Source organism: Stegostoma tigrinum, chromosome 7 (assembly GCF_030684315.1).
Source record: "Stegostoma tigrinum isolate sSteTig4 chromosome 7, sSteTig4.hap1, whole genome shotgun sequence".
Lineage (NCBI taxonomy): Eukaryota > Metazoa > Chordata > Chondrichthyes > Orectolobiformes > Stegostomatidae > Stegostoma > Stegostoma tigrinum.
The window spans coordinates 95164051-95182274 of record NC_081360.1 but is presented as its reverse complement, the minus strand read 5'-3'; the positions used below and the strand labels follow the sequence as shown (position 1 = coordinate 95182274).

The following is an 18224-nucleotide window of genomic DNA, read 5'->3' as shown; positions in this document are numbered from 1 at the left end:
TCATAGCTAGCACCCTCCATACCAGGCAACATCCTGGTGAGCCACCTCTGCACCCTCTCCAAAGCATCCACATCCTTTTGGTAATGTGGCGACCAGAACTGTACACAGTACTCTAAATGTGGCCGAACCAAAGTCCTATACAACTGCAACATGACCTGCCAACTCTTGTAGTCAATGCCCTGTCCGATGAATAAAAGAATGTCATATGCCTTCTTGACCACTCTATCGACCTGCATTGCCACCTTCAGGGAACAATGGACCTGAACACCCAGATCTCTCTGTGCATCAATTTTCCCCAGGACTTTTCAATTTACAGTATAGTTCGCTCTTGAATTAGATCTTCCAAAATGCATCACCTCGCATTTGCCTGGATTGAACTCCATCTGCCAATTCTCCACCCAACTCTTCAATCTATCTATATTCTGCTGCATTCTCTGACAGCCCCCTTCACTATCAGGAAGGAATTACAAATTGAATCTCATGACACATCCTTGATTTCAGGGTAGCATTATTAATGCCATTTCGTTCTAAATTAAGTTGGAACAGAAGAAAAACACATTTGAATAAAAGAGATAGAAATGTTTCATGTTATTCTTCTCTGAAGATTCTTGGGAAGGTGTGGAATTTTATGCTTCCTCAGTTGGCCGATCTGAAGGCAAGGGAAGGAAGAGTTGCACATGTGAAATGGCCTGTTTTGCTCCACGCCCACCTCAGCTACTTTCTTCACTGGTCTCCTGTTTTATGGTCAGGTCGGCATGACTGAAGTCCAGCCCATTTTTAAGCTTGTTAAGAGGCCCTTTAGTGTCCCTGGCAAAAGGGAAGGCCCATGCCAGGTGGGATTGTGCTGGGCAAGGAGCTGGAGTGAACTTCTTTGGGATCTCCTGTGCCCATCATGGTTACTTCCCACCACAAAATTATGCACCCTATTTTTAACCTTTTCACATTCTTCCGGTCCCCGGCACCTCTCCTGTATCGGGTGAAGTTTGGAAAATAACCTTCAGAACATTTGATATTTCCTCCCTGATCTCCTTCAACATCCTTAGAAAAAGGATCCATCAGCCATGGCGAATTATCCACTTTCAAGGATTCCAATTTCTCTAACGCATGCTCTCTTGTTGTGACTATTTTGTCCAATATTTCACACTGTTCCTGTTGGATTACTATATCCATGTCATTTCCTCTCCTTTGTGAACATGAAGACAAAAAAAAATTAAAATTCTTCCCAAATCCTCTGCATCTTCACACAAGTTCCCTCCTTCATCTCTGATAGGTCCCACTTTTCCCTTAATCATCATTTTGCTCTTGCTGTACCGGTAAAACATTACTGGGTTTTTCTTTATTTTGCTAATACTTTCTCATGCTGCTTCTTTGATTTCCTTATTTCCTTTTTACCTGGAACCTTGTACATTCTATACTCCTGTAGGTGATCCGCAGCGTTGGGTTTTTTGAAACTATCATTCTATTTAATCTTCCCTGTATTTTTCTGGACAATCACAGGAGTGTAGATTTGGTAGTGCCATTCTTATGTTTGGAGGGGCATGACTGCTTTGCGTTCCGAGGATCTCATTTCAGTGCATGCCACCATGGTTGACCTGTCCAGTCTGCCTCAGCCAAACCACTTCTCAGTTTTGTAAAATCTGCCTTCCTGCAGTTAAAAACATTTCCTTTTGATTTATTAGTTGGGGGTAAACAGCAAGATATTACATCAGTTTTACTCAGGGGGGACGGCATACAAACAAGACACAGAGTAGGGAGTAATCAAAGTGGGGAGTAGAGTTTGTGGGCTCCTTGGGGGTATTGGAAATTTGCTGGTTGGCAAGGTGCCCAACGTACAACTCACTAAGACATTCATTGGATAATTCTTGACAGTCTGTCTTGTTACCCATCACCATTACTGTTAAAATAGCAAAAGAAGCAAAAATTGTATGAGGGTAACAAAGTGTGGAGCTGGATGAACACAGCAGGCCAAGCAGCATCTCAGGAGCACAAAAGCTGACGTTTCGGGCCTAGACCCTTCATCAGATGCTGGAGAATCAAAGGTAACAAAGTGTGGAGCCTAGACCCTTCATCAGATGATGAAGGGTCTAGGCTCCACACTTTGTTACCTTTGATTCTCCAGCATCTGCAGTTCCCACTTGTATGAGGGGTAACCCTTTTTCACACAGTGAGTGGTTAAGGTCTGGAATGTATTGTCCGTGTCTGGTGGAGTCAGGGTCAATCAAGGCTTTCAGAAGGGAATTAGATGCTTATTTTAAAATTTGAGGAAGACAGGTGCAGGGTTGCAAGGAGAAGAATGGAGAATGGCAGTGAGTGAAATGCTCATTTGGGGTCTTGCTGCAGACATGAATAGCTTCCTTCAGAACTACGAAGATTTTGTAAAACTGCAAAGTGAAAGTTTGCAATGGAAAAAGTATGCATTTTCCTTAATGCCCCTCAGACTTGAGCCCCTACCCCCAAAGTTTCACTTACAGAAATGCCCTGGTAATTAATTCCTGGACCCTATCTCTAGCTGATTTTGTAAGATACCCATCCCTACCAAAGCTGCGTGAAAGTTTGTAAAACGTTTAATGACACAAGGAATTTTGTCAGAACATTGTCAAATAAGATTTGATACTGAGTTGAAGAGGGAAATGAATTGAGTGACAAGTGGTACATTGCTGCTTCATAGTGCCAGGGACTTGGGATTGTTCCTGGCATTGGATGCGAATCAGTGCGGAACATAGGACACAGGACATAGAGCATAGAACAGTACAGTGAAGTATAGGCCCTTCGGCCCACAAAGATGTGCCAAACGTTTGCCCTAAACCGAAGGTCTTTCTAACCTCCACCGCTACCCTATACTATCATCCATTTGCCCATCTAATAGCCACTTAAATGCCCCTAATGAGGCTGACTCGGCTACCCTCTCCAGCAATGAATTCCACGTCCCGACCACTCTCTGAGTAAAGAGCCTACCTCTGACGTCACCCCAATAGCTACATCCTTTCAATTTAAAACTGTGCCCCCTGTCAAAATAATTACCTCCACCCTAGGAAGAAGTCTCTGGCTGTCCACTCTATCTGTACCTCTGACCATTTTGTATTTTGAAATTTGCACATCCTTCCCAGTTCTGCGTGGGTGTCCTCTGGGTTCTCCGATTTCCTTCCACAGTCCAAAGATGTGCAGGTTTGGTGGATTGGTTATGCTAATTTGCCCACAGTGTCCAAGGACGAGGGATGTGCAGACTAGGTGGATTAGCCATGGGAAAGATGCGGTTACGGGGATAGAGTATGGGTGCTGGGTCTGGGTAGGATGTTGTTTGGCGGGGTTGATGCAGAATTGATGGAATCTTTCTTCACACAATGGATCCAGTGAATTAGGTTTTGAGGAGTGTCTTAAAGGAGGTTACAGAAGGACAGTTACTTAGGAAGGGCATTCTGAAAGTTTGTGTATTGGCTGCTGAGTGTATAGCCTCCAGTAGTGAAGTGATTAGAATTGGACCGGTACAAGAGACTGGGATAGGAGGAGCGCAGCTATCTTGGTGGATAGTTGGGCAGGAGGAAGTCACAGAAATAAGGAGCTGAAATCTCATGGAAAGAGTCAAAAATAAGGATGAGAATTTAATGATCAGGGCGGTGGTGGATGTGCAGCACATGTAGGTCAGCAAGCAGGGACCTGATAGGTGAATCATTACAGGCAACTTTATTCAGTGGCCCATAACAAGGTTCCATTGTGCATTTGCTGTGTTCTACAAAATGTCTAATGTTTGTTGGGTGAGAGGAACTCATTCAAAATTAATTTTCTTTTTTTGCTTGTTTTCTCAATCTGGCAGATAATTGTGACAGTCATCTGGTGTCTGACTTGCTTCAGTCAGCTTTCAATTGCTCTTCCAAGTTCTCAAGCAGTCATGGCCCTGGCTTTGCAAAGCTGAACAGGAGAGATGGTAAGGCACCAAAAGAAACTCACACCAGTTGACGTTTTGTTCTCACGTTCTCCCTATCCCAATCTTCACAGGTATTTCCTTCTGCCTCGTCTCAACCTGACGCTAGTGAAAGGACTTGAAATGCTGCATTCAAGTCTTACAAAATATCTATTTTGGTTCACATTATAATTTCTTTATATGCTCTCATCCTTATTGTTAAGAGCTGCTGTTTGCAGTTAATTCCCCAGAGAGCCACGGATGTCGGATTATCCACTCTAATGTTGATATACAAATGGTGATTAATAGCAATATTATGTGTAAGCTCTCGAGGCCTAGGAGTTTTTTTCATTTAAAATTAGCTCTAAAATATGTTTGTGTAAGTGAGTGTGTTGGGCACATAAACAGAGTGAGAGATACTTCAATACTTTAATATATGTCATCCTCTAGATAAAGGCATTTTGAATCATCAAACCTGAAATTTACAAGACAATTTTGAAAGTAATTTTTTTAACACCTAATGACATGAGTTTTCTTTTAAATCAGCTTCTGAATTCTCCTCTGCTTTGTTCATCTTTGAGACAAGAGATGAAAAGGTTTTGACAATTTACATAAGGAGTAGAGTACTTCTCATGCAACAGCTCATTGACAACATGAGGCCTTTTAAAGAGATTTCACAACCTTCAATCCTTTGCAAATCAGCACCTCAGAAGTGTCACAGTGAACTTAAGATCACAGTTCAACTTAATCCAATATCAATATAAAGCAAAGAATTTGAAACAAATCCGAAATTGCTCGAGAATCTCAGCCGGTGTGACAGGATCTGTTGAGAGAAAGGGGGGGTTATCATTTCAAGTCTAGTGGCCTGTTACACCTCTTGAATCAATGTCTGGGAATGGAGGTGCACTACACTTAACGCTGCTTTGTCTCCACAGATACTGCCAGACCTGCTGAGTTTCTCCAGCAATTTCTATTTGTGTTTTGTCTGGTATTACTCTGTGCAATCCCAACACTGAACCGGGCTAAAACAGAAGAGTTACAATTAGCTCTTTTTGCTGCAGAAGTTTCACGATAAGGTTCTGTTGCTGATAGTGCCCATACCTATGTAGGGGATCAGTTGGCTAATATACAGTGCAGAATAATGCCAACGTTGTGGGTTCGATTGCTGTACTGGCCGAGGTTACCATGAGGGACGCCCTTCTCAACATTTCCTTTCACCTGAATCATGGTGACCCTCAGGTTGAACAACCATCATCTCTTTCTCTCTCTCTCTCTCTCTCTCTCTCTCTCTCTCTGCTGAAAGGGCAGCCTTATGGTCTGGTAGGAGTAATGACTATGTGCTGTTTGTTGATACTGATGCTACAAAGAGAAAACTTTCATGAAGTGTTCAAGATAATAAAGTGTGAAGCTGGATGCACACCGCAGGCCAAGCAGCATCTCAGGAGCTTTTGTGTTCCTGAGATGCTGCTTGGCCTGCTGGGTTCATCCAGCTTCACACTTTATTACCTTGGATTCTCCAGCATCTGCAGTTCCCATTATCACTGAAGTGTTCAAGACCGCGATTGATAGGTTTTTGCAAACAGCTGATGCTGGAGATGACAGCGGGTCAGGCAGCATCCGTCAAGAAAGAGCAAACTAACGTTTCAGGTCCAGAAGCTTCTTCAGCAGAGTTGTCGTGAAGTGTGGAGAGGGTAGCATTTATGCTGTAGTTGGGGTGGGGGTTGCTGGAAGAGGTGCTGAGCGAGAAAGGATGCTGATAGTGCAGATTAAGTGATGGGAATGTGAGAATGGCACAACAATGTATCTACCTGCCAGACTGGAAAGAACAGACAGTCCCATGGGGTGGGGGGGTTGGGGGAGGGAAGAGACAACATGGTGACTGAGAATGTAACAAGTAAAGCTAAAAGAAAGGAAAGAAATGGGAGCGGGTTCACGATCTGAAGGTGCTGAACTCAACATTCAGCCACAAGGGTGTAAAGTGTCGAGTCTGAAGATTTTATTTTCTGAAGAAGAGTCCAGACCAGAAACGTCAGCTTTCCTCCTCCTTTGATGCTGCTTGGCCTACTGTGTTCATCCAGTTCAACACCACATTATCCCAGACTCCAGCATCAGCAGTTCCTACTGTCTCCCAGTCTGAAAATATAATGTTGTTCGTCCAGTTTTCACGGTGATTCGCTGGAGCGCTGCATGCATGCCTAGCTCAGATAAGTGAACATGCAAGCAGGACTTTTGTTGGCTAAAGGCATCAAGAAATATATGTGAAAGGTTGATAAATCGAGTTGCAATGTAAATCAGCCATAATCTAATTAAGCTGTGAAACAGGCTGGTGGAGCTTGTCTAAACATGGCATTCCACAAAACACAACGCGAATCCCCTGAAACATCAGCTTTCCTGCTTCTCTGGTGCTGCCTGATCTGCTGTGTTCGTCCAGCCACTCATCTTGTTAACAAAGTGTGGAGCTAGATGAACACAGCAGGTCAAGCAGCATCTCAGGAGCACAAAAGCTGACGTTTCGGGCCTAGACCCTTCATCAACGTCAGCTTTTGTGCTCCTGAGATGCTGCTTGGCCTGCTGTGTTCATCCAGCTCCACACTTTGTTATCTCGGATTCTCCAGGATCTGCAGTTCCCATTATCACTCATCTTGTTATTTCAGACTCCAGCATCGACAGTTCCTACCATCTCACAGCACAAATCTAACCTCACTGATGATCACATCAGCCTCCGCTTGATCATCATCAGTGAAGTGATGGAAGATGTTGGAAATAGTGCCATAAAGTTGCATTTAACAGAAGAATAAGCCACTTAATTCCTTCTGACTTCTGATGTGGACCACAGTTCAAGAATTCATTACAGCCTTGGGTCAAACATGGACCAAAGAGCTGAACTTGCGAATGGAGGTTTGAGCTTCCATACGATGGGTGACATTTGAGTAAGAAGGATTTTCCTGGGAAGGAACCAAGGGATCAGTTAAAGTGTGTTTGCTTTAACGCAAGGAGTATCAGGAATAAAAGTGATGAACTAAGAGCATGGATCAGTACCTGGTGCTATGATGTTGTGGCCATAACAGAGACATGGGTTTCTCAGGGGCAGGAATGGTTGCTGGATGTTCCAGGGTTTAGAGCATTTAAAAAGAATAGGGAGGGGGGAAAAAGAGGAGGGGGTGTAGCACTACTAATCAGAGAGGGTATCACAGCTACAGAAGCTTCCATTGTCGAGGAAGATCTGCCTACTGAGTCAGTATGGGTGTAAATTAGGAACAGCAAGGGAGTAGTCACCTCGTTAGGGGTTTACTACAGGCCCCCCAATAGCAGCAGGGAGATTGAAGAAAGCATAGGTCAGCAGATTTTGGAAAAGTGTGGACGTAATAGGGTTGTTGTAATGGGTGACTTTAACTTTCCCAATATTAATTGGAACCTCTTTCGAGCAGAAGATTTGAATGGAGCTGTTTTTGTAAGGTGTGTTCAGGAGGGTTTCCTAACTCAGTACGTTGACAGGCCGAGGGGAGAGGCCATTCTAGACTTGGTGCTCGGAAACGAGCCGGGGCAGGTATCAGATCTTGTGGTGGGAGAGCATTTTGGTGATAGTGACCATAACTGCCTCACATTCTACATAGCTATGGAGAAGGAGAGGATTAGGCAAAATGGGAGGATTTTTAATTGGAGAAGAGGAAACTATGATGCGATTAGACATGAGTTAGGAAGCATGGACTGGGAGCAGTTGTTCCATGGTAAAGGCACTATAGACTGTTTAAGGAACAGTTGTTGTGAGTGATGAATAAATATGTCCCTCTGAGACAGGCAAGAAGGGGTAAGATAAAGGAATCTTGGATGACGAGAGCGGTGGAGCTTCTTGTCAAAAGGAAGAAGGTAGCTTACATAAGGCGGAGGAAGGTAGGGTCAAGCTCAGCTCTAGAGGATTACAGGCAGGTGAGGAAGGAGCTCAAAAATGGTCTCAGGAGAACCAGGAGGGGGCACGAGAAAGGCTTGGCAGAATGGATTAGGGAGAACACAAAGGCATTTTACACTTACGTGAGGAATAAGAGAATGGTCAAAGAAAGAGTAGGGCCAATCAGGGATAGCATAGGGAACTTGTGTGTGGAGTCGGAGGAGGTAGGGGAAGCCCTAAATGAGTTCTTTGCTTCTGTCTTTACGAAAGAAACGAACTTTGTAGTGAATGAAACCTTTGAAGAGCAGGTGTGCATGCTGGAATGGATAGAGATAGAGGAAGCTGATGTGCTGAAAATTTTGTCAAACATTAAGATTGACAAGTCGCCAGGCCCAGACCAGATTTGTCCTCGGCTGCTTTGGGAAACGAAAAATGCAATTGCTTCGCCACTTGCGAAGATCTTTGCATCCTCGCTCTCCACTGAAGTCGTATCTGAGGACTGGAGAGAGGCAAATGTAATTCCTCTCTTCAAGAAAGGAAATAGGGAAATCCCCGACAATTACAGACCAGTAAGTCTCACGTCTGTCATCTGCAAGGTGTTAGAAAGGATTCTCAGGGATAGGATTTATGACCATCTGGAAGAGCATGGCTTGATTAAATGCAGTCAACACGGCTTTGTGAGGGGTAGGTCATGCCACACAAACCTTATCGAGTTTTTTGAGGATGTGACTAGAAAAGTTGATGAGGGTCGAGCTGTGGATGTGGTGTATATGGACTTCAGCAAGGCATTTGATAAGGTTCCCCATTGTAGGCTCATTCAGAAGGTCAGGAGGAAAGAGATACAGGGGAACTTAGCTGTCTGGATACAGAATTGGCTGGCCAACAGAAGACAGCGAGTGGTAGTAGAAGGAAAATATTCTGCCTGGAAGTCATGGTGAGTGGGGTTCCACAGGGCTCTGTCCTTGGGCCTCTACTGTTTGTAATTTTTATTAATGACTTGGATGAGGGGATTGAAGGATGGGTCAGCAAGTTTGCTGGTTGGAGGTGTCGTTGACAGTATAGAGGGCTGTTGTAGGCTGCAGCGGGACATTGACAGGATGCAGAGATGGGCTGAGAAGTGGCAGATGGAGTTCAACCTGGATAAATGCGAGGTGATGCATTTTGGAAGGTCGAATTTGAAAGCTGAGTACAGGATTAAGGATAGAATTCTTGGCAGTGTGGAGGAACAGAGGGATCTTGGTGTGCAGATACATAGATCCCTTAAAATAGCCACTCAAGTGGACAGGGTTGTTAAGAAAGCATATGGTGTTTTGGCTTTCATTAGCAGGGGGATTGAGTTTAAGAGTCGTGAGATCTTGTTGCAGCTCTATAAAACTTTGGTTAGACCGCACTTGGAATACTGCGTCCAGTTTTGGTCGCCCTATTATAGGAAAGATGTGGATGCTTTGGAGAGGGTTCAGAGGAGGTTTACCAGGATGCTGCCTGGACTGGAGGGCTTATCTTATGAAGAGAGGTTGACTGAGCTCGGACTTTTTTCATTGGAGAAAAGGAGGAGGAGAGGGGACCTAATTGAGGTATACAAGATAATGAGAGGCATAGATAGAGTTGATAGCCAGAGACTATTTCCCAGGGCAGAAATGGCTAACACGAGGGGTCATAGTTTTAAGCTGGTTGGAGGAAAGTTTAGAGGGGATGTCAGAGGCAGGTTCTTTACACAGAGAGTTGTGAGAGCTTGGAATGCGTTGCCAGCGGCAGTTGTGGAAGCAAGGTCATTGGGGACATTTAGGAGACTGCTGGACATGCATATGGTCACAGAAATTTGAGGGTGCATACATGAGGATCAATGGTCAGCACAACATCGTGGGCTGAAGGGCCTGTTCTGTGCTGTACTTTTCTATGTTCTATGTTCTCTGTTCTAATTGTGGCATCAAGGCCCATAGCACAGCTGAAATCAAAGAGAATCAGGAGTGAGGGCAAGGGATACTCTGCTAACTCACTGGTAGATTTATATTTAGAAGCAAGGAAGATAGTTGTGCTTAATAAAAACCAAAAGAACTGTGGATGTTGTAAATCAGGAACAAAAGCAACATTGCTGGAAAATTTTAGCAGGTCTGGCAGCATTTGTGAAGGGAAAAAAAGCAGAGTTAACGTTTTGGGTCCGGTGAACCATCCTCAGAAGTTCCCAGAAGGACCTGAAACATTAACCCTGTAGATACATGTGCTTGCTAGCTATCAGTTTCAACTCCAAGATATCTCTCCAGCAGTTCCTCAGGGCAGTATTCTCAGCCTACCAACCCATGCTTGCTTCATCAATGACCTTCCCTCAGAAGTGGACATCATTACTGATTATTATTTTTATATTATTAGGTGAAGTTTTTTTTACTGCTTGGATTGACTGATTTGGATTGTAATTGTTACTCATTCTGCAAAATAAATTCAGCACTATGATTTATATCTGGATAATAGATATTCATGATACAAGATTGTTTTCACATGCTTCCAAGATGACCAATGAACTTGCAAATCTCACCAAAATCCCATTCAAATCATGGGAGTACACCAGTGTTACACCTCCAGTATAATTCAGAAGAAAGCAGCTGGCTTGACTGGCCCCCCCAACTAACACCTTAAACATTCACTTTTTTTAAACTCCAATGTTCAGTAGAAGTGTGAACCATCTACAAGATGCACTGCAGCAAATTGCCAAAGCTCCTGTGACAGCACATCCTGGACTGATGACCACTGCCAGCTTGAAGGACAGAGGCAGCTGAGACAAAGGAATGTCATGACAAGCAAGTTCCCCACCAAGACACGCATATCATCATGAATCAGAACAACAGCATTATTATTAGGTCGAAGTCCTGGAACTCCCTCCCAGTAGCACTGTAGGTGTACCCTCACTACATGGGCTGCAGCAGTTCAAGGAGAATTGAATTCAGTAAGTATCTGGAATTAAGTTTCTAATGATGACTGTGACTGACATTGTCAATTATCAGGAAAACCCGTCTGTTTCACTAATTTCCTTTAGGGAAGGAAACTGCCATCCTTACCTGGTTTGGCCTACATGTGACTTCAGACCCATGAGAATTATGCGTTGGGAAGTAAATGCTGGCCTAGCCAGAGACTCCCACATTGCATTATTAAATAAACACATAAATCCCACAGTGCAAATCTGGGGTAGCACATAATGGCTACCAACCACTCAAAGATGCAGTAGGTATATCTGATTCAGCTGAGTTTCCCATCATCAGCAACATGAACAGATCAGTTAGCCTGAAGTTGAAAAGGCAAAGCTAATCCAACTGTCCCATGAGGAAGGATCGGTTTGACAGGACCTGCATTTGCTTGAGTTTAGAAGGATGAGAGTAGGTCTGATTGAAACATATAAACATCAAACTGGGCTGGACAGGCTAGATGCAGGAAAGAATTTTTCCCTTGTCCTGGGGTTCAGAACGAAGGGCCACAGCCTTAGCGAGAGGTTTAACCGTTTAGAATGAGGAAATATTTCTTCACTCAGAGCAGTGATCCTTCGGAATTCTTCATCACAAAAAGCTGTGGAGGCCAAGTTTGATAATGCTTTAGAATTTAAAAGTGAATTCAAGGAGTATGGGGAGAAGACAGGAATATGACAGTGAGGATCAGCCTTGATCATATTAAATGGCAGAGCAGTCTCAAAGTACCAAATGGTTTATACCCCTGTTCCTAGTTTTGATCTTCCTAATGTGTTTATATATGTAATAGCTCTCTTTACCAACAACTTAAGGGTCTTTAAGATGAGGTAGAAAGTTTGTGATAATTAATATTATGGAAAGGATCTCTAGAATTGATTTTTGTTCCTTGGTTTATCTTTGGCATTGCTTAAATGTACAGAAACCAGTTAAAACAAATTCTAAAAAAAGCTGGCAGGAGCTAATCAAAAGACACTGATAAGGATAATCGGTGAAAGAAGCAGAGGCAAGATGTACAATGAAGATTATGCAGCGTGTTGATGTGATGTGTAATACGCTGTCTGAAAGGTTGATGGAAGCAGATTCAATTGTAACCTTTGAAAAGGAATTGACTCAATACCTGAAAAAGGAACATTCATTGCTGGATATAGGCAGAAAGCTGAGGAATGTGGGCTTGATTGGCTAGTTCTTCCAAGGGGTTGCAATAGGCAGAATGGATCAAATGGCCTCTGCCTGTACAATAAGATTTTATGAGAGCAATTATAGTTATTTTAATCAACCGACCTGGATGCTGCCACAATGTTGAATGAAAACAGTTGTGCTGTGAGTGAAGCAGTACAGAAATCCAGCTTCGACATCTTGCATGCTTCATGCTCTCTCTCTCTCATTCGACTTGATTGCAATTAATACCAGACATGATCTGTCATTATCTACAAACAAGCACTTGTGTATTGTACATTAAGAGAATCTTTCTTCAAAGACTGCATCCCTGTATTGTTAACACTGTGATGTTATTACAGGCAACTTAGAGTGAGTATTAATTATAGAGGGAGCCCTTCCTTCTCACAGCTTCAATGATGAGTTTTAACATTAGATCCTAAAACTTAATGATATTTAAATATACCTGTCATATTTTAAGAACATTAAAAACCCAGGTGTATGAAATCTAAGAAATTTTTTCCAGAGTTTTACAGTTTTCATTGTTACTGGGGTAACATTATCCACAGTTAACAAATGCCCATATTTTATGTACCATACTGTCAATAGCTTCCTGTCTCTTCAGTGGGCTTTGTGAGATGCCATTTGTATTGTGTTTCTCAGGCAGAGACTGCAAATCTATTGAGATACACTATCTACAAGATTCACCAGAGATCCTCAGAAAGCACCTCCCAAACTCACAGCCACTTCCATCCAGAAGGACAAGGGCAGCAGCTACATGGGAATACCATCACCTGCAAGTTCCCCTCCAAGCTATTCACTGTTCTGATTTGGAAACATATCACTGTTCCTCAATTGTTGCGGGTCAAAATCTTAGAATGCCCTCTCTATGAGCATTGTGGGTCAACCCACAGCAGGTGGATTACAAAGGTTCAAGAAGGCAGCTCAGCACCACCTTCTCAAGGGGCAACTAGGGATGGGCAGTAAATGCTAGTAAGCAATGCCACATCCCACAAATGAATAAAATAAAAACTGAGGAATTTCCTCTTGTTGTCGTGCCTGTGAACTTCGGTGCCTGGCTACGCACTGTGGTCACTGCCATGATGAAAGGAAATTGAGTCATCAAGAAGTTAATTACGTACTCTTAGAGTGCAGTGGAGATTTTATTGTTAGATGTACAGCAGTCTATGAGTGTGCAGCAATGAGCAACAATGTGACACTGAGCAGATAATGTGTCTTTTGGGCGATGGTTCTTCAGGACCACACATTGAGAGCTCCCTTGTTCTTCTTTGATTCGTATTGCACAACCTTTTCTGTAAACTCTATTCAGTCTCAGCCGAAAGCTCTTTTCAGAGTGCATTCTGCAAGGGTGCTTTATCTCCTTTGGGTGATTGCAATTCTACTAAGCTGCGATTGACCCTGTAGCATGAAGTAGATGGCAACAGAAAATAAAACCAACAGTTTTCATTTTGTTGCATAATGTTTATCTTCTCAGTTAAACGTGTGGTTGTCTCTTGGGTGCAGGATTCTTGTCACTTGTTTAATTTGTCCATACATCTTACATTTAGCATTGTCACTATACTTCCCACTATCTAAGTAACACGTGATCTCAGCCATAAGAATACTCAACAGTCAAGATGTTACACTTGGCTTGAGAGACCATAGCTATTCCACAAATATAAAGTTTTGATTGCTCAGGCCATTATGTATTTATTTATTTATTGCCACATACAATCCCAAAAGACATAGTGGAGTCTTTTGTTGCCACAGTCCCGTGCCATTTTGAGTTGCGAAAATAAATTACGTAAATAGAGCTCTTTTTCAATACAAGGGGTCTTCAAATGCAGTTGCAGGGTTTCAGCAAGGTCTCTGCAAGGTGTTCCAAGCCTCAAGATGTCCAGCCTCCAGGCACCACCGCTGCTACTCCCAAAGAACTGCCAGGACCTGAGTTGACCCTGCAGGCCTACTGATCCAGGACTCCTCTTCTGGGCACTGCCACCACTGCAGCTAACCATCCGCCAAGCATCACTGCAGTCATCGACCCACTGAGTCACTGAGTTGTGGTTCCAGGCGTACAGCACCAATAGCCCTCGCTCCAGACACTGCCTCTGCTACAGTCGACACTCTGCCAAGTTGGGACATCTTGTTGCCCTTGTACAGGATGTTGATGAGGGCACATTTGGAGCAGTGTGTGCAGCTCTTGTTGCCCTGCTATAGGAAGGAGATCATTAAATTGGAGAGGGTGCAGAAAAGTATGCGAGTGGGACTGGAGAGTTTGAGCTGTAAGGAGAGGTCGGATAGGCTGGGACTTTTCCCGTTAGAGCATGGGAGGTTTAGGAATGACCTTAGAGAGGTTCATAAAATCATGAGGGGCACAGATAAGGTGAATAGAAAGGGTCTTTTCTCTAGGGTGAGAGGAGTTCAGAATGAAAGAGCATCTTTTTAAGGTGAGAATAGAAAAATTAAAAAGGGACATGAAGGGCTAATTTTCACACAAAGGATGGTTTATATATGGAATAAGCTGCAGGTACAGCTTATAGCATTTAAAAGACATTTGGACAGATACATAAATAGGAGAAGTTTAGAGAGGTATCGGTGAAATAGCATTGTCGGTCAACCTAGAGCAGGAGGACCGCAGCAGTTCAAGAAGGCGGCTCACCACTACATTCTCAAAGGCAACTAGGGACGGGCAATAAATGCTGGCCAGCAGGGATGGTCACATACCACAGATGAACAGAAACATTTCTAAAATTGCAGGCAAATGGGGCTAGTTTAGTTTGGGAAACTTGGTTGACATGGGCGAGTTGCACCAAAGGATCTATTTCTGAGCTGTAAAATTCTACGTAAGAACTCCAGGATTAAACTGAAACATCAAAATACACTGTACTATACACACTATCATGATCAGGTAGGTACTCTGATCAAGTAAGATAATAATTCTAAACAACATAAGGTTCTACCTTAAACTCAATACAACAGAATTAACACAGCTTAATCTTATTTTACAATGGCTTTCAGTCTCGTAGTCTTTTAAACATATTCATTCTCTCAGTCTAAGTATCAGCATCACTGATAGTCATACAGCACCAGATAATGTTACTGGGGTAACTTTATCCACAGTTAACAAATGCCCATATTTTATGTGCCATACTGCCATTTTAGGTTTAGTTTCCTGTCTCTTCAGTGGGCTCTGTGAGATGCCATTTGTTTGTGTTTCTCAGGCAAAGACTGCAAGACTATTGAGATGCATTATCTACAAGATTCACCAGAGATCCTCAGAAAGCACCAGTGTTACCCCAGTAACACTCCTTTGTTCCATATCTAAACATCTCCTCTCTTTACAGTTCTGGCGAAGGGTCACCGGACCCGAAAAGATAACTCTTGTTTGTTCCTTCACAGATGCTGCCAGACCTACTGAGCTTTTCCAGCAACTTTGTTTTTGTTCCTCTCTTTACAGAGCTTCTTACCCCTACCTAATTCTCTGGAATTCACTAATGTCTGTTCAGTTCTGGATGTTATTTTAAGACCATAAGAGGTAGGAGTAGTAGGATGGCCATTCGGCCCATCAAATTTTCTCTGAATGAGACATGCTGATCTGATAATCCTCAGGTCCAATTTTCTGCTTTCTCCCCTATAAGTCGCTTACTAAATAAAAATCCGACTCTGTCAGCTTTGAATATATTTAATGGCCCAGCCTCAGCAGCCCTCTGCGGTAAAGAATTCCACGGATTCACAACTCTCTGAGAGAAGAAATTCGTCCTCGTCTCTGTCCTAAATCTTACTCTGAGATTATACTTCCTAGTCCAAGACTATGCCACAAAAATAAATAACTTCTATTCTGTCAAGTCAGCCAAGAACCTTGTATGTTTCAATAAGATCATTCTCATTCCTTTGAACACCAACGAGTACAGCTCCAACCTATTCAACCTCTCTTTGTAACGCAGTCCCTCCATACCTGGGATCAACCTAGTGAATAATCTGGACTACCTCCAATCTCACAATCCCCATTGTATCTTTCCTTGAGTAAGTGGCCTAAAACTGCCAACAGTTGTGATATCACTCGTCCCTTGCATTGTTTTAACAAAACCTCTCTACTTTTATTCTCTATTCCCTTTGAAATAAAGATCAAAATTTGTCTTCTTTATTACCTGCTGAACTTGGATGCTTGATTTTTGGTGACTCATGGACAAAAACTTATTACTATTTGTTTGGAATGTGGCTGTACCCTTGACAAGGAACTCCATCACAACTTTCAGAATCCAAAGAGCTTCTCAGCTGTGCCAGTAGCTTGATTGTTGCTTGAAAGCAGGGGGAGAGAAACATTTCTACTTCTCTTGGAAACAATTCCTTTACATCCACTCAAGCAAGTACATAATGTCCCATCTGAAAGACAGCAACACTGACACTGCAGTGATCCAAGACACTTCATTTAGATTTTGTTGCTCTAGTCCTAAATCAACACATATGTCATATAGAATGACCCTTGATAAAAGAGACTTGGCAAGATGGTATCAACTACAATTTGAGGCATGGATACCTGAGCTTGTACTGCTATTCAAGTTCATAATGTCTGATCTTCATTGTTGATTGCCGAGCTATTTATTTCAAATCCAGAAAACGAATCTATGGAGCTATACAGAGACCAATGCACTGATACTGCCGTTCCATGAAAAAAACTGGTGGACCAATGAAAGACTGACCATTTGAGAGGAACTTCAGGAGCACAGCATCTATCTTCTCACAGTAGATTAGGGATGGACAACAAATGCTGCCCTTACAAGCAACATCATAATCCACAAGCAAATAAAACAAAAGATCCTTGAGTAAACCATCAATATCCCCCAATATGCCATTTCCACTGTGTCAGAATACACTCATAAGAGTTGAGGAGGCAATGATATACAGTCAGTCAGCAATAGCTATCAGAGGTTTCAACATACCCCTCCTTTATTCTTTATATTCACTCATATGGTATGGGTGTCACTGGCTAAGCCGGTATTGGTCGTCCAACTCTAGTTGCCCTTGAGAAGGTGATGGTGAACTACCTTCTTGAACGGTTGCAGTCCATGTGCTGTGCGTAGACCCCCAATTTTGTTTGGGGGGAATTTTAGGATTTTGACATGGCAACAATGAGGGAAAAGTGATATATATTCAAATCAGAATGATGAAAGGCTTGAAGCGGGTGTCCCTATGTATCTACTGTCCTTATCATTCTAACTGATAGTGGTCATGTGTTTAGAAGGTGCTATCTGAGGATCTTTGGTGAATCTCTGCAAAGTATCTTGTAGATAGTACATATTTTTGCTACTGAGCATTGGTATTGTAGGGAATGGATGTTTGTGGATGTTCCAAATAAGTGGGCTGTTTTGTCCCGGATGGTGTAAAGCTCCTTGAGTTTTCTTGATGCTGCACCCATCCAAGAAACTGAGGAGTGTTCCATCACACGCCTGACTTGTGCCTTGTAGGTGGTGGACACGCTTTGGAGAGTCTGGATACTCAAAAAGAGAAACAAAACATTTGAACCATCACCTACTTTGATTGACAATTTGCCTTGCCATATTGTGTATGACTTGGAGCAGACTCTGAGGAAAGGACATTTGCAAATCATTCTCTGGGATGGAGATTTTCATTTTCACCAATAAGCTAACACTTGTGCTGCAAACTCTTAAATGACAATCTGCTGATCATGAACAGTGGAGGGTGGTGAGGGGATCAAGAGTAGAAAGTAACCTTTCTAACTTTGCCTTCATCAGCTCTGTAACTGGGCAATCCCTTTTGTAGCAAAAGACCCATCTCAATTGTGAAAATATTTGTCCTTGTGTAGTGCTACTTAGCTATAATTCATTCCAAGATAAAAATCAAAAGATCTGCGGATGGTAAATCAGGAACTGATCACAGATGCTCCCAGACCTGCTGAGCTATTCATTCCAAGATGCCTGTTTTCCTTTTTTTCTTCCTTCCTTCTTCATCTTCAGGGCTGAAGTGGCGTTGGCAGCATGGAATGGGACTCCTCATGGCAACATGGGTGCCCAGAGCCTGGACCCCCAACAGCAGGAGACTCAGAACCTGTCTGATGGTGGTCGGCCTGGAACCCGGACTCTTGGTGATGTTGCTGAGATGGCAGTGCCAGGTCTCCTAGGACGTTGCCGTCGTCATTGCTGCCTTGGAGCTGGTCTCTTTGAGGACCAGAACACCACGCAGAGACCTCTCAGACACCTCAAGCCATGCTTGAGACCACAATTTGAACAGAAGTTGAACTCTCGTAATTTCTTTATAAACCTCATTGAACCTCAAAATGGCGCAACGTTGCAGTTACAAGATGTTGTATCTTCAA

At 43.0% G+C, this 18224-nt stretch overlaps 1 protein-coding gene across 2 annotated transcripts in view; it reads left to right on the top strand.

Moving 5' to 3' along the window:
* Positions 1-18224, top strand: part of LOC125454249 (contactin-associated protein-like 5) — a 974390-nt gene that overhangs the window by 166610 nt on the left and 789556 nt on the right. The window contains exon 2 of one of the 2 annotated variants that reach the window (XM_048534833.2): positions 3812-3922. The exons of the other annotated variant lie outside the window; for it this stretch is intronic. Within the exon in view, the coding sequence (XP_048390790.1) occupies positions 3812-3922 (111 nt within the window). The remainder of the gene's footprint in view (positions 1-3811; positions 3923-18224) is intronic. 2 annotated transcript variants of the gene reach the window in all.